The 16,743-nt window shown below is 33.3% G+C and overlaps 3 protein-coding genes across 5 annotated transcripts; 1 reads left to right on the top strand and 2 right to left on the bottom strand.

The window, feature by feature from the left end:
• The first annotated feature begins 343 nt into the window (after window positions 1-343).
• Window positions 344-1,873, top strand: LOC117204631 (GPN-loop GTPase 1). Its single transcript, XM_033442179.1, has 4 exons — window positions 344-670; window positions 737-1,101; window positions 1,182-1,411; window positions 1,529-1,873. Exons 1-4 carry the CDS (start codon window positions 430-432, stop codon window positions 1,866-1,868), a joined length of 1,176 nt encoding a protein of 391 aa, XP_033298070.1. The 5' UTR covers window positions 344-429; the 3' UTR covers window positions 1,869-1,873.
• Window positions 1,874-2,119: 246 nt separating this feature from the next.
• Window positions 2,120-3,718, bottom strand: LOC117204633 (heat shock factor protein 5-like). The gene is given in 5 exon segments (XM_033442184.1): window positions 2,120-2,150; window positions 2,152-2,238; window positions 2,240-2,279; window positions 2,482-2,581; window positions 3,039-3,718. Coding segments are annotated over 5 exon segments (708 nt in total). The 5' UTR covers window positions 3,489-3,718.
• A 108-nt stretch (window positions 3,719-3,826) lies between these two features.
• On the bottom strand, window positions 3,827-16,657 carry LOC117204629 (muscle, skeletal receptor tyrosine protein kinase-like). 3 transcript variants are annotated; one of them, XM_033442176.1, is made up of 10 exons: window positions 16,415-16,657; window positions 14,470-14,903; window positions 8,505-8,714; window positions 7,800-7,888; window positions 7,556-7,717; window positions 6,460-6,622; window positions 6,028-6,311; window positions 5,764-5,937; window positions 5,530-5,688; window positions 4,912-5,214 (listed from the first exon to the last, which is right to left on the bottom strand). In XM_033442176.1, exons 2-10 carry the CDS (start codon window positions 14,525-14,527, stop codon window positions 4,912-4,914), a joined length of 1,602 nt encoding a protein of 533 aa, XP_033298067.1. In that variant the 5' UTR covers window positions 14,528-14,903; window positions 16,415-16,657. The 3 variants fall into 3 exon arrangements, with proteins under 3 accessions (XP_033298068.1, XP_033298067.1, XP_033298069.1); XM_033442177.1 differs by lacking the exon at window positions 16,415-16,657 and having other exon boundaries at window positions 3,827-5,214; window positions 14,470-15,927; XM_033442178.1 differs by lacking the exon at window positions 16,415-16,657 and having other exon boundaries at window positions 7,556-7,696; window positions 14,470-15,901.
• Between the last annotated feature and the right edge of the window lie 86 nt (window positions 16,658-16,743).

Raw genomic sequence — 16,743 nt, 5'->3', positions numbered from 1 at the left:
TTTGCAAAGTATCTGTAAGTCATCTTTAGTTATTTCTATGAAAATAGTATTTGCACATGCGCATTTTGTATAGAACGATAGGACAAAACGTAGTTGACATTCTATCATCATACGTGCATAAAGATTTAACTCTGTTTATGTTTGTTTTTAACAGAGTAAAGTATTCTGAAGGAAATTTGAAAACTCTTTTTATACATTGAGCTATGATTAAAAAGTTTATTAAAAGAACTTTATAATTCACTTGTAATTTATATTAGTATAAAAATTAATATGTGAGTTACATTGTGTTTACAAAATTTCAGTTAGGTTATCAAATACGAATTATTGAAATGATTTCTTTTAGATTAATTTGCTACAATATAAATATGCAGATTTGATATTCTTTAATTATTCAATAATAAGTTTTCAAAAATATTTACGAAATTCAATATGTCTGAATCTATGGATATTTCTGAATCTGCTGACGGAAATATTTCTACTCAATCTGATGTATCTGCTCAAATAAGTAAGAAGGAGAAGAAACCAACATGTATCATCATCCTTGGAATGGCTGGGTCTGGCAAAACCACATTTGTACAAAGACTTGTTTCAGTATTATACAAAACAGGAAAACCTTATGTAATAAATTTAGATCCTGCATGTAGAGAAGTTCCTTATCCTGCTAACATAGGTAATATATTATATTATTACTGTTTTTTCATTACAAATATGTTTTAATAAATTCTTAATGTTTTAGATATTAGAGATACTGTCAATTATAAGGAAGTGATGAAACAGTATAGTTTAGGACCAAATGGTGGTATTGTTACTGCCCTAAATCTTTTTTCTACAAAATTTGATCAAGTTATAGAACTTATTGATAAAGGAGGCAAAGAGCATGAATATGTAATTTTGGATACTCCTGGGCAAATAGAAGTTTTTACATGGTCAGCAAGTGGGACAATCATAACAGAAGCTTTAGCATCTGAATTTCCAACGATTATAGTGTATATATTAGATACTGTAAGAAGCGTTAATCCTGTAACATTCATGTCTAACATGCTTTATGCATGTTCTATACTTTATAAAACTAAATTACCATTTATTGTTGCTATGAATAAGGTAATTGTTAAAGTACCTAATATTATTGTGTTATCTAGTAATTAATCTAATGATATAATTCTATGTATATATGTTTTAAGATTGATATCATCGAACATAGTTATGCAGTAGACTGGATGCAAGATTTTGAAGCATTCCAGGAAGCTTTGGATTCAGAAACGAGTTATATTAGTAACTTAACACGTAGTATGGCTCTTACACTTGATGAATTTTATTGTCATTTACGTAGCTGTGGAGTTTCTGCTGCAACAGGAGCTGGTATTACTAAGTTTCTTGAACTTATTAAAGATGCAGAAGAAGAATATGAAAGGTAAATGAAGTTCATATATCAATAGTATTTATAAAAAATATTATTATTAATATCATTAATTAATATAATATTTATACAATATGTTATGAAATGCAAAAAGTAAATTTTCCGTTAAAGAGAATATAAGAAAGCTTGGAAGAGAATGAAGATTAAACGAGATGCTCAGCGACAAAAGGCAGAGAAAGAACAACTTGAAAGAGCAACTCAGGAAGCTACAGGAGAAAATATGCCATTAATAACAACAGTTAATAGTGGAAGAGAAATTTCAGATATATATTTAAAACACGCTGGTAATGAATCAAGTGAAGATGAAGAAGGTGTGGAAAATCCATTTAAAAACGAAGAAGATGAAGAAGAAAGAAAGGAAGCAGAGTCCTTCAAAAGTTTTTTAAATAGACATAAAATGCAACAAAAGAAACATATAACTGATCAACCTACAACAAGTAGTGATACATAGCCTAAGAAGAAATGTTTGTAAAAATATTAAAAAATAAATTCTGTTATTAACAAATAAATTGTACGTTTAATATAAAGATATTATATTTTGAAGTTTACATTTTATAATTACATATTTAATGGAAAATGTTATTTTACATATTATTTATTTTCTAAATGGCAATTATCCTATGAATACTTAAATATTATAATAATACTGATAATGCAGAAAGCTCAAATAACGTATAAAATAATATATTTTTCCTTGGATATTTAATTAATAGTTTTAGAAAAATTTGTCCACGACATAAACACTGGAAGCAAGTTGTGTGTCATTTGAGTTATCCTTTTTTGAAGAAATTGGTACCGAATTTTTTGTAATCCAATCTATAGGTGGGTTCATGGTTTTGTGGCGTATATAAACTATTCAATACTGAAATTTTATTATGTTAAGATTAATTTTTAATAGAAATTCTGTATTTTATACTGGTTAACAAATTTCTTTTAATGATATTTTTCAACACTATTAAATTTAAGGATGTTTTCAAGTGAGCCGCGGAGCAATTAAATAAATATACAAACAATGAAATAAATAAATAAATATGTTTGATTCATAAAGACTTAGATTACACTACCTTTTTCAGGGGAATTTAAAGTACTTTCATCTTTTAATATACGATTTTGCTTTTGCTGGTATTCTCGCGATATTTGTTCTAGCGCTTTCGTTAACGCCAACTGGAAACAATCAAAATCTTGTGAAATACAAAAATTACAATTACAATTTTTTGTAATTTTTTCTGTTGAATATAGCCAAGATTTTAGGGTAGTTGATTAAAAATATCTTCTTTCAAAATAATGATTTTTAAATTAATTTATTTAAAGAAAATTACACAAGTTTCAATTTTTATTAAAATCTTATTAAATAGGTATATCTTAGACATAAAATTTTTAAGAGGATTTAGGATAGGATATAGAATATGCATATGTATTTGAACTTCAAACTTGAAAGAAACATTTTACAAAAAAATTCTATAAAAGTCATGCTTTTTACATGTAATTTATACAGGATTTTATAAGGAAAGCTAGTTGATGCCAATATTATTTTTGTCACTGAAGAAAAAAAAGAAGAAGAATCATTTTTCAATTAATTTAATTTATCAAGGAAAACAAAGTATTTCCTATTTTTATTTACCCGGCACATGTGTAAACGCGATACATGATCGGAGTCCTTGCTTAAAAAATTCTGTTCCACGGCACATTTTGCATTAAGCCGTCGACAGTGTCTCATTTTTCCGGCAGTTTTCCTGTATACTCTTGACAAGAGATCGGGCCTTCCAGTACGAAAATTTTCATGCAAAAATTCATGAACGTCCGGATTGTGAGAATTACAAATTGGATCTCTATTATGTGACGTCACTTTCCGGAAGCCGTACAGATTCAGCTGCCTGATAAAGCTCGTAATGTTTTTCGTTTTGAAGATGGAATTACCCGCGTCGAGATACTGTTCTTGAAATTTCTTGTAATCAAGAAGAATCGTATTACCATTAAGGCTCCAACGAATGGCACCACTTTTGCATTCGTTCACTATACGCCATAGTTTTTGCGGAAATCGCAACGAAAGAAATATGCAATCGTCGTACATGTTCGATTCGAAAGTAGCGTTTATAATCGTCTATAGAACGCAGAACGAAACTAAACACTGCAAATTTCTCTCTTCTCTTTCTCGAATCCGATCGATTATCTTTTGCAAACAAAATACTATCGTATCACAGCAACAATATTTCTTCTTTTGGAATCGTCTGAACTATTTTAATCTCTTGGCGCGAGCTTGAAATATTAAAATAAGCACAATTTTTAAGTACATCATAGAAGAAGTAATTATTTGAATGCTATAGTTTGTAGCGTGTAGTGTTTGTTCCGCGTACTAAATGAAATAGGTTATAGTACTTATATTTTAATTAATAAATGTACACTATAGACTTTAATAAAAACATTATGATTTAATACAATGATTCGTACACTAAAAACAACAATATATTTAAAATGTCTCTCATTCGTGTCTCTTTACACGATACTACAACATTTTATACAAATCGCAACGCAAAATTATCAAATATGTAGATGGGATGTGAGGTTAGAAAAGAAATTAGATATACGAGCGCGTAAATAATTATCGTAATCGTAATTAATAATAAATTATTAAAAGTATGTTACAGTTCCCTAACATTACAAAATATTAATACTATTTCCTGGACAATGAAGGTTCGGCATATCGAACTTTCACAATTTCCCTGATATCATTGGTATTTCTTGATTACATACAAAAAAGTATAGGTATAAAAGGTACGAAAAATTAAATAACATCGTAAGTGATAATTTTCTTCGTATCTTATCATTTTCGTTTTTAACAATTTTTATTCAAACGAATATCCATCGATCTCATCTATTAAGATAAAGAGAAATGTATTTAGTAGTATTCTCAAAATCGATTTACATCAGTCTTTCAATCCGGACGCTATAAAAGACAAATATCGAAAGGAAGAAGTTAATACAAAGGGCCATGGTTCATATTTATAAAAATAATCTAATGTAAAAGAGTATTTCTTGTAAATTCAAATTCAAATTCAAATTCAAATTCAAATTCTTGCATGTCGCCTCAGAAAACTATACATATCTACCTAAAAGAGTATTGGAGATATGTACATCAAATTGTTCAGCAATGAATGCATCTTCCTCTTATTATTTTTATTCTAGTTTTTATCAGACTGAATTGTTTCGGACTGAAGGATCACATTTTAACTAATTACGCTTACCGATGTTTTTACTGGTATGGTATTTATACAAAGTTTAAAGGCTATTAGCTTTAAAAGCTTGTAGAATTATCTTTTTTTGTACGATTGAATAAATGGAATCAAGTTTCTGAAACCGCAATAGGAACAGTTATAAAATAAGCAATGGCTTTCAAGAGTATTACAATGAGCTTCAGACATTATTTTTGAGTTTTCATTTTTGATTGAAATTTATAAATTATCGCGTGTCAAAGTACTCGCGTGTTAAATCTCTTGTCAATCAGACAAAGCTGGTAAAGTTTGTAAATATTCGTGTGGTTTAGTCGGTGCTGGCAATAAATAGCCATCAGGATCCAACACGTCTGGCGTACGAATAGTGACCGGTCCTTGAGGTGGCCTTGGCAACGTGTCTTGTTGAATAGATTTACCTTTAGCTTTCTCCAGTCTTTCTAATATCTCCGAAAATTTGATTCTGTCCTTAGGATCCGTTTTCCAGCATTCTCGCATTAGCTGGCAAACAAATGGCGGACATCCTTCCGGAGGTATAAGCATTATTCCTTGGAAAATTAACTTCACCACCTGGACGAATGTTTAATAAAATATGATAGATCGTAGAAATTGGAGGAAAATAAGAAGGGAATGTTATATCGTGTCGCTTGAGTTCGAGTCTGTTCGCGTTAAATTGCATTTAGCCTTAAACTTGAAGGTCTAAAACTACTTATAAGTGGTGCAGTAGCAAACAAGTAGTAAGAAAGAGCAATGGCGCGACAGGTACAAGGTAACGTGCTTGAACGAATGAAATGAAATGATTTCGTAAATTCAGGTATTTTTTGTACGATAAATATTTAGTAAACTGTTGTTTACTCTGGCAACTGACAAAATAGTTTTACTTACTTCTTCGTTATTATGTCCGTAATATGGCTGCTTGCCAAAAGAGTAGACTTCCCATAGAACCACCCCAAAACTCCATACGTCACTTTCCAGCGTGAAGCGTCCGTACATTACGCTTTCTGGTGACATCCAGCGAACAGGTAGAAGTCTGGAGCCTCCTATCTAAGGAGAATAAAAAATTCCTATTTTAATAAATCATTGAACTTATAGTAAATTATTTAGCAATATTTTTATTACCTTATAGTAATCGCAAGTATACACATCCCGGGACATTCCAAAATCTGCTATCTTAACAACGAGATCAGAACCAACCAGACAATTTCTGCACGCTAAATCTCGATGGACGAATCTTTGACCGGATAAATAAGTCATACCAGCTGCAATCTGAATAGTTATCCAATGTAAAGACTCCTGAAACAAGTAATGGTATAGTGTCGGTGAAAATAAGGAGAAAAGAACTTCGATACAATGAAGAAGGTCAGTCTTTTTAATAAGATTTACCTGAGTTAAGGGTTGCAGGCCGGGTTTCGTCGTCCTACTAAATTGTCGAGAATTCGATCGCAAAACTTCAGCTAGATCTCCGTAAGGCATGTATTCGAAAACCATCCACGGGCTGTTATTACCTTCCCGAAGTACTACACCTTTCAGTGATAAAATATTTCTGTGTCCAAACGTAGACATAATGTCGACTTCTCGCATGAAGTCTTCTTCCGCTTCGCGGGAGGCACTTTCTTTTAAAACTTTTATCGCGACGATCTCTTTCGAGTCTCCGACACATGATTCTCCTATGAAAAATGAAACCTTCGTTAGTACGTCAATTATTGCTATAATATTCGTGAAAAATAAATCACAAGACGTTCTCACGATGCTTTGATAGTATATATATGATAATGAAATATATGAAATAATGATATATATGAAAATGATAAAAACCTTTATACACTTTGCCAAAACAACCCTCGCCGATATCTTCTAAAAATACAAGAGATTCACGTTGCAGAATCGGCACTTCTGGCGAGGCGCAACTGAAATACTGTGGATTAGGTGTGTACTTATTCGCTAGCAGCAATCCCTTTTTCAGATTCATCGGTGTTCCCTGAAGAGAACATATGCAAGCATATTTTCATAACAATTTTTTAACCAGTAAAATATTTTTTACATTTTATATTTGCAAATCTAATAGGAGAGAAGTTAATTTTGTCACTAGCATACAGTAGGAATTAAAGGAAATTAGATCAGATTAAAAATCCAATCTGTTCTGAGTTTATAATTATTTCGATGTGATCCGTTTGTTATTCGTGTTATTATTTTTATTAACAATAAATACAACTATACCGATATATGGAGGAAATTGTAATTAAAACCGTGATGAGAAATTATGTTTTTCCTTGCCCGTTTTTAAGGTGTAAATTCAATATAATGAAGATAATTAAGAATGTCCCAATCAGCCATTATTAAGTTTCATTAGCTTATTTCTCTGTACATTAAGATAAGCTTGTATAAGATTGCATTTAATGAAATGTGGTCAAACAATCAGTTACGTTAATTAAAAGTATTGTACTTTATATCCTTATCTTTAAACGCCATTAATATTCTTTGAATGTCTAAAATCAAATGTTTCGAATATTTCAAACGTAGAAGAAAAAGGAAATAAGCAATAATGTAAAAATATGTATGAATAAAATGGAGCAAAAAATAGTATAAATGAACATTACGTTATATTTGCTCCTAGAGAAAAAAAACCGATGACCTCGGTATAAAAATATTTTATCATTATATTTCCTTCCAAATTAAAAAATGTATGGAGTTATTGTATGACTCTCCAGGAAATATATTAATATACTCAAAAATGTTATTGTACTCAATATCATTGTATTTATTGTACTCAAGTTATAATATTACATTAGATATCAAAATTTTGTTTGAACCAACCGAGAATATTCTGTTATCCAACGTTTTAAATAACAGTGTTTTAAATGTTACGTTAGTTTTTAGGAGGCACTGCAATATTATTATTTGATTGACGTACATCCAGGGAATTCCTCTGTGACTTCACGTTATAACTCCTTTTCTTCACGCAATAGACTATACTCAACAATATTGCTAATACCGCGACGAAAGCTACGGCGATTCCTACTATTTCAGGTACCCTTAGTCTCGCTCGCTCTACCTGTTGAACAGTATGAAAATACTACAAACTATGTTTGCAGGCGATTGTACGAATATTTAAAGGTTGACGAATAATAATTGAATCAGTAATTTGGAGTAATTACCTGTTCAGCTTCTGGAAGTGCGGTAGTGCTGTTGGTAGAATTACCATTTGGGGGTATTATATTGGGTATAGGTCGAGGTGTTAGGGGAACTAGAAAAAGTAATTAATAATGATATTTGTAGAAAGATCGTTTCTTTAGTATTTGTCAAAAATTGATAAAGCTATCTTTTTTTTTTGCTTAAAGGATGAAGTCACCTTCGTTTACGTGTACTAAATTTTTTGTTGCAAGAAAATTAATTCGATGAAAAATAACTCGTAACGAGCGAAATTTGAACAAGCGTTTTAACAAATACAAAATTCAGATTTTTTTCTTAAGAAAAGTAATTTGCGCATAAAGTCGCTTCAACGCCGGGACGGAAGTAATAGATATAAATTTGGTTTAGAATTCAAACTGGAATGATTTATTTTAACTTCTCTAACAAGATTAAGAAAGAAAAATATAATTCCATAGCGGAAAGTCAAGGTGACTCTGATCTTTTTTTAGAAACAGCACGCTTTAACATCTTTTCCCACTTTAGGTCGTAAACGTTCAGGGACGAATAGTTTCATGCATCATTTTCCATACCGTACACGTGCTCGCGTGTATTTTCTAAAGTATATTGTGGTATAAGTATACAACGATCGACTTGCCAGAAGATTAAAGAAATATATCGAAGTAAAAATGTTACTTAAAGAAAAATACGAACAGATGCTACTTGACTCTGACCTATTAGGCGATTTGGACACTTTAAGTCCGTCGTAGGTGGTGACAAGTCGTGCGGACAAACGCACTTCGACGTATTGTCTGTGAAGCTACGACAAGCTGCTTCCTTTCCACAAATTTGAGGCCGGTCTTTGCATCCCGTGATCACGGCATTCCCATTGATAGGCAGTATTACTTCCGATTGTTGAGTGGACTCGGTGGTTGCTGATAGTTCTGAAACAATATTTACACGTTATCGCAATTTTGTCAGTTTACAGTAGCTGTACTCAGTGAGTTTACGAGTACATAAAAATAGCCTTGAACAAAATATCTGAGAATGAGCGTACATCATGAAAAGTAGAGGATTATCGAATGTGTTACCGTGTGTGTTATGAGATGAAAGAATGTTAATTAACTCTCGTCCAGCTATGATTAGGTCGAGCGACGAACGAAACAAAGAAATGTATTAGAACGCACTTTTGGTTTTCTACGAAAAGTTACTGTACCTTGGTTCTATTCCAATTCCTATTATAATATATTAAGGCAAAGATTTCCACTTCTAAAATGTTCTTGCAACTCTTTAAAGAAATTATATAATATAGCCCAAAGTCAGTAGGAGTAAGAGGGTTAAAGCCTGTATGGGATAGAAACGCAACTTATAGCATAACTATGTTTTAACAATTTATGTTTCCCTTAAAACTTATGCAAGATGTTTAAAAAAAATATTGGTACCAATATTCTGCTCTTTTAATTACTTCGTGTTAATTTCAAATTGATACGAATCTCGTTCCAAAGTGAGTTTGAAGCGGCAAAACTTCTTAGAAAGAACAAGAAGAAAGCCAGGAGTCGGCACACTCTACTCATATCAAAAGTGCCGAAGTAGTTGGCGGTTTAAGGTAGAGCAGTCGAATTTACAGGAGAACGGTGGTAACGGTTAATAAAGGGCGAGCTGGTAAGAAAAAGGGCTACATATTTGGATTGGGTCCGACTTGGAAGAGACAGTGAAGGCATTCATTTCGTGCTTGAAGCTTGTAACGGGTCAAAGCGTTATCTCTGCGGTCAGCGCTCTCCGACAACGAGTCTCGCTATGTGTACCTATTATCGCCCCGTATTCCTTCCCTTCCTATGCATCTCTACGAGAATTGCCGTATTTACGAGATCGCTCGATTTCTACAAAATGTTCCTACATTTTAATTTTCCAGAAAAATGACGGCTCACTTAGGGTAAATCAGATGTATGAGACGTTGCGTCGAAACAGACCGTAGTGTTCTCGACGCGGATGGACTTGACCAATTACAGCAATTGATATGTAGTTACTTTATGTCTAGGGACATTTTGGAGTTAGTTGTCTACGCACGTTCGCTCGAATCGTCTGAGAATTTTTATGTCAAGTATTTTTGAAAATATCGAATTCTATCGAAATTGCTCAAGCTCAACGTAAGTACTTTATTCCTTTATACGAGAACGTCTAAAGATATCTTTTTAAAGACGCCATTTATCGACGTATAGTTATTTTACTTGAAAATATTTTTAATTTCAATGTTTTTACTTAATTTTGTGTAGTTGCTATATTCGAGAACGAAGACATTTGGAAGATCATTTTGATACTGTTTGCAGCCTAGTGATCATCCGATTTGATTAAAAATTTATTAACAATGTGATTTTAATAATATCGTTAAATCGTTCAATTTAGGTTCGAAGTTTCCTCGAAAATATTACCATAAACTGTAAATAACCAAGAAAGAAAAATTATTCCCTAAATTTGAATTTCTCTGACACGTATGAAAGATCTATTTGCTTTGTTGCCGTTATATTTTCCTTTACAAATCGTACGATAAATTCTAAAGGAAAAAATACGATGGAAGTTCAACTGCGAGTAATATAGATTAGAAATTAACGCAACTGACAATGAGCGTCCCAGTAAGCTGCAATTCCACGAAATGTAAGAGACGTCTGTTTATCGGATAGACACGCGGAAATGCGTAAGTCGTTTATAGATATAGAATTTCCAAGTTCGAAATCGAACGATTACTTTTATTTCGACGAACAGGAATATTGTTTAGCCTTTCAACTATATGATATTACCTACATCATTCATGACCTATGCACTTTGTCGTTACTCGTGCTACGTGGAAGCTGTCGATGGGTGAACGAATGACCCGCGATATCGTGCATACTTCGACGCAAAGTTGCGAGGGAATCATCCTTACCACCATTTTTATATCAGGTCCGCGTCCAACTATGTTAAATAATTACTAGTTGTATAAGTACAAGCATATTTTGAAACTGTCTTGCTTCTATATCGCGTGTCTCATTTAATTTTTGTGGAGGAGCGATATTCAAACATAAAATAATTCAGTTGATTTATAACAATATAAACATAAATTGTGAATATGTCTACAAAACTCCTTTGATAAATATTTTCGTTTCTGAAGCTCAACGTTAGTTCTTTAAGTAAAGCGCGAATGATTAAAAAGTCGACGAAGTGGAAGATCAAGAAAATTGCTAACTTTATAAACCTTTTTATATTTCTCCGCATTCCTTTCCAATTGCGTGAACAATGAGTAGCTGACGATTATTTGCTAGGAGCTACGATTTGTTTTGTGCTACTACAATTTTCACTATGGTTTCGCTGCTTTTGGAAACTGAGGAGCATTCAACGTAGATATACATATCCAGTCATGTTTATTTGCAAATCTGAGCTTTAGGCCAGAGATTACAATAGAGGCATTATGTGTGCGGGTGGTTTATCCCCCGAAACGTACGATTCGCAAACCGAATCGTCTGTCATAAAACGGGATTGTTCGCGATATACTCAGGAAATCGACGAAAGTAGCTCGGTTATCAAGTTTCCTAAAAAATATAAAAGCGAGACAAGTAAATTGGACTCGTTTAACGTGTTTCCTAATATAAAATTGATACGATTGTTTTAATATATTAACTAAGATTAAATTATTGAGAATTCGAGAAATTTTATAGGGAACGAAATATCGTTTTGAATTTTCATACAATTCTAATTTCGTAGAATTTCCTTCTAATGTTTATAAGTTTATCCATGTGTCACAACGTGTCCATTCAGAAACATTCGTGCAAAATTGAAAAAATATAACGAGATGAGTTACGACAGACTCAGAGGATTAACATGACGATGAGCAAACCGCTTTCCTTTTCGTCGTCCATGTCATCATTCATCAGTATTATCTGTTCGCAATACAATGCCAAGCGAACAATGGGCTCACTACTCGACAAAGTCTCCTTTTATCTAATACGATAGATATTGTTTTGGATCTAGTTGCTACCTGAGATGTTTTCTTTAAATCAGACACTATTGTTTTCTAAATGGAAAAGAGCATGGAAATTATTCTACTCGTTGTGGAAATTTCTATCTTACAATTCCTATGTTACCTTAAGGATGCCTTTTACTTTGTTAGAATCTAAGTTATGTCACGAGCAAATAATATGTAATTTAGTATATTGAGATTAGTATATCAGAAAACATTCAGCGAAATTTATTTAATTTCCAACATTATTCACAGAGTTTAAACTTTCCTTTAACACTTTGACGTCGATATGATGCCGCGCGCGTCGTCTCATCTCGCGCAAAATGTTTCGAGGTAAATATGTAAATGGAAATCTGGCGACGCTTGAAAAAATAAAAAACGTCGTTTTTCGTCCGCCGTCGGCAACGCTTGAAAAACACTAGACGTCGATTCACGTCTCCCGACGCGAATATATTAATACTAAACACTTGTCCGTGGTAATATGAATATCATGAAATTAATATAAAAAAATTCTATGTTTGTTTAGATTTCTACTAGAAAAGCTTCTTCATTGTTACTCGAGCATTTGGATGCTGCGCACGTGGTTATCATCTTGGGTTAGCGTTATCGGAAGGTCGAATATGTCGATATTAAAGATAAGTTGAAGGAAGAAGTATAGGATTAGTTTTTATGTACGCTTTTTCCATTTCTCTGGGCCAGTTGACATTTGTTCCAATAAAGATACGACTAACCGGCTTTATCTTCTCGACATTTTGACTCGTACTTGAACCTATCTTGTTTCTAACGTATTTATGGAGTATACGCTCAGAGGAATTTCTGCATAGTTCTGTTTTTTTTTTTTTTTTTTTTTTTATCAAATAGAATTGAATACAGAAATTGTTAACTTCTTAATTCTTAATATAAATTCTTAACTCGTAACTTTCAACAATATGTGCAGGTTTAGTGGAAGACAGTTTCCATGTTTTAAAATAACGAGGATACGCAAAGTAGAATTGAGTTAAATGAACTCGTGAAAAGTAACCAGAGCAGTGCTTGTTCCTTAGTAATAATTATCTGTAGTGCTCAAATTGATGCCTTTGTACATAACTGTAGCACCTAACTTTACCTTTCAAAGGTATGAGCATTAGGTTGGTAGAGAATAAATACATTTACGTTCTATTTAATCGAGATATATCTCTACACTTTTCACGTAAATATACGATTGGTAATATTGTTAATGTAATTGGTAACAGAGAATTATGAAAAGAATATCATATTTAATATTTAATATTTAAGAATGAAATGGAGAATAACGAGGAAAATATCGTGATAAAATAGAAGGCCGACAAGCAATGACGTTCTTTTCCCCGAGACTTAGAAAATTATAAAGTATTCAGGAAGAAATAATTGTGCGATGCGATAATAAGTGACGAGAGAAGATAGTTTGAACTAAAGAAGATTACGAAAGTGTTGAATATTGTCATTCGTTCGGTAAATCCTGTCTTTATTTACTTTTCCTATTTTATCCAAATATTTTGAAGCAAATATCGATTAACGGTGAATCATCCAAGGAATTTCTGGTGTTTTTAATTTATAAAGATTTATATTCTCGCTTATCATGTTTGTAACAATTATCTGAACGTTATATTCCCACATTGGATGAATACGTGTTTCATCTTTACTCGTCTCATTTTTCGTGATCTTTTTAACAAAACGCCACACAACGCGGGCCTGTTTCTCGATTCATCAGATTAATGGCCACGATTCTTGTAACGGCAAGGCATAATTTAAATTTTATTCATTTTAAATGAACCTTCACGAAGTTCAGATCGTGCAGACACTTTTGAAGATTATTATTAGGTCGTACCGATTGCAGCTAACCCTTGATAAATCAGAATTTTAGTTGCTTTATAGCTATTGCTTGTGGCAAGCATGATAGATGCAAGTATGGCATTAGTGCATTAATAGTAGCTAATTATTAACAGTAAGTAGTTATTTGTTAGTTAATTACGTTAATTATCCGAAGAAAATATAAATTACGTTTACAAAGCTAAAATGTTGTCCTTTGTTTCAATCTTCTAATCTTTTAATGCTTACTTTTGTATTTAATCGCGATAATACAAGAAATTATCTTATTTGCGCAATGTATAGTCTGTTACAGAGTATATTCGTCTTTTTTTTTTTGTTCCATTAACGTAATAAACATGTACGACGGCATTACGTTATATTATTTATAACGTTTTTGTAAAATAAACCGAAAAGTGTTTTGTAATATTATTTCGTATCGTATTTCGACAGTGATAGGGAATGCATTAAATTTTGAAACGTAGATACATCACAGTTTTATCTAAAAAGTTGTTAAATATCAATTTGACGCGTAATGTGCAATATTATTTATTGGTTTGGAAGAAAAGAGGTAAAACTAGCTCTTGAAGGGATAAAAATACAAATTTATGTGATCTTTCGTTACGCATAAACGATACAGTAAAATGTGGCAAGTAAACGCGATGAGCTGTCGTTTTTTATCTAAGAGATACATTACGTTAAAATAATTTTTTATTGTTAAGACTAATTCTAATGTAATAAAACCTACACGTGCTATGTATATAATTCCATTTTACTATGAATAATTTTAGATTCTGTGTTGATTAAGAACTTTTCGCTATTCAAATCTTAATACTTTTTAAATAACAGTATACGTAAAAATCAGTGACAAACAATAAACTCACCGGCTCGAATTTCCGCTGAGGAAAGGCCTCTTCTTCTTGGCATTCTTCGCCGCTCCATCGCGGGTGCAGGAACCAAAATGGCAGGAAACCACCCCTGCTTTTCAAAAGAAAACTCTCGTTTCGCACTAATAAAACTTCCACTCCTTCGTTAATTACCGTCGGCACTTTAACGTTCGCGTTTTCTCATGATCCATCGTCAAACTCTAAGTTTCTGATCATCAAACCAGCCATTAAAAATTCGACTCAACAAGAGCAAAACAAAGATACACGACGGTAATTTGTTCACATCGTAAAAAGAACAGTCACAAAACCGTAGGAAACACAATTTTGCTTTTCAAGCGTTCATCGCACTGATTGGACCGCACGTGGGCTAGAATTTTCATGAGTTCGTTCCTTCAAAAATCAAAGCACGAACAAACAGCTCCTTTGTGTATCTATGTATCCCACTAATTAAGTAACTTGTCGTTTTCAATTTCCAATTTAATTTGATATTTCGAAGCAACCAACCAATTGTATAACACAAACGCTCTTCCTTTATCCAAACGATCGAAGAAACCCACTGTACGATACGATTTTCGTACAAAATTTATCGAAGCTCTAACGTTGCCGGAGAATTGGCAATTAAGTCGTATAGTGGCATGAATAAATTTTGATCGCGTGAATAGCGATTAGAGGAGATCGATAGGAGGGTCCAAGCAAGGGTGAAGAGAGGAACGCGGTCCGAATGGCAAGGATCGAGAGACAAGGATCGAGAGAGCAAAGAGTTAAGCCGGAAGAGGAAACCCGTCGCTAGGATAAATCGAGGAGGGTCCTCTATCTTCGACGGATGCTTACTCGAAACTAAAGACCGACTAAAGACCGCCTTCGAGAACTCCCTCGCATTGGCGTACACACAAGGAAACGCGGTCACACATACAAAGGTCGGATCGTCTGTTCGTGGCACCCACATGCATCCCGAACAGCTACCAAGGATTTACGCGAGGGACGAGCGTGGTTCATCATCAGCGAGGCTCGACCTACGCTATCGGATAGACAGAAGCGACGGTTCCTCGTAATCTCGTCGCTTTTTCAGCCGACTTAAGGGTAGAGCCTCTTGTTGCGCTTTAATCTCTGACACGTGCCAACTTACGACTCCACCTTCGTTTTTAATAGTATTAGGTCGTTCCATAGGTTCGACAGAACAAGGCGGAACTTATGGGACGACTTAATATCTTCGTGACGGGTTCCGTATTGCGATGGAATCTATGTTGTAGATTCCTGTATTTTGATTGGAACGATGGAAGCAATGGGTGGCTCGGAGGCAGAGCGGTACAAGAAAAAAAAGTCTTTAATTTGGAGAGATCGTGGGTGTTAGCTTCTGATACAAAAATCTGTATATTTTCAAATTATGTTTGTTGTACAAGTAAGGATTCTGTATATTTATGAAAAATGTGTTTAAGTACGCTTTACTGCTGAACCTCTCGATCAAAGGAAACACAATCAAAACGATTCTTATCAACTTTTGTCAAAGCAATACTCTAATAACGATTAATGCGATCTTTTATTTTCAGTAGATTTTGTTACGTTAGTTTGTTAGACACAGCGATGTCAATCCTGAACAAGTAATAACCCTAATAACTGTGGTTATAGCTAAAAACTTTTCGTATAGGTCAGAATTTTAATAATCTGCATTCCGAACGAAGGTCAAGCAATTAAAATGAGCAAGCTCTTTTACTTATCTATTACGAACAAAACTCGTTTTATGTATTTACTATTTGTACTATGACTCGTAAACTATACCAAGTTATCAATTTATCAAACGTTATTTATTTGGGCTCAGAAATAATTTCATCGTGACTTTTAACGAACGATTTAAATTTACGATTTATCGTTTACGTTCTAATGGCACCTGTATACAACCATGAAATCGATGAAAGGGTTCAGATTCTTATGAGTGATAGCTTACGTGAATATTTAATGACGTTTGGTAGCGGTTTGCATTACAACGAGATTATCAATCACTATTAATATTAAGGATTTGATCTTCGAATCAGATGAAACGAAAGAACGAACAGAGAAAACCAACGATCAAGAAAGTAGAGAGTGATTTGCACAGACGTATGCTTGCATATTGCGCCACTAATAATTAACCAAGTGTATATCGCGATCGGTTTGATACACTGGTGTCCAACTGGGCGCCACTTTCCCCACTCTTGACTTGCTGTTCGTGAATAACTTGACTTTTCAGCTCCTGATCGCGATAAACAAGTCAACCCGAGTCACGACCACACAACT

Source organism: Bombus bifarius, unplaced genomic scaffold (assembly GCF_011952205.1).
Source record: "Bombus bifarius isolate JDL3187 unplaced genomic scaffold, Bbif_JDL3187 scf7180000007979, whole genome shotgun sequence".
In the NCBI taxonomy this organism is placed as follows: domain Eukaryota; kingdom Metazoa; phylum Arthropoda; class Insecta; order Hymenoptera; family Apidae; genus Bombus; species Bombus bifarius.
Note: the sequence above shows the minus strand (reverse complement) of the source record. Positions and strands in the feature narration are given on the sequence as shown.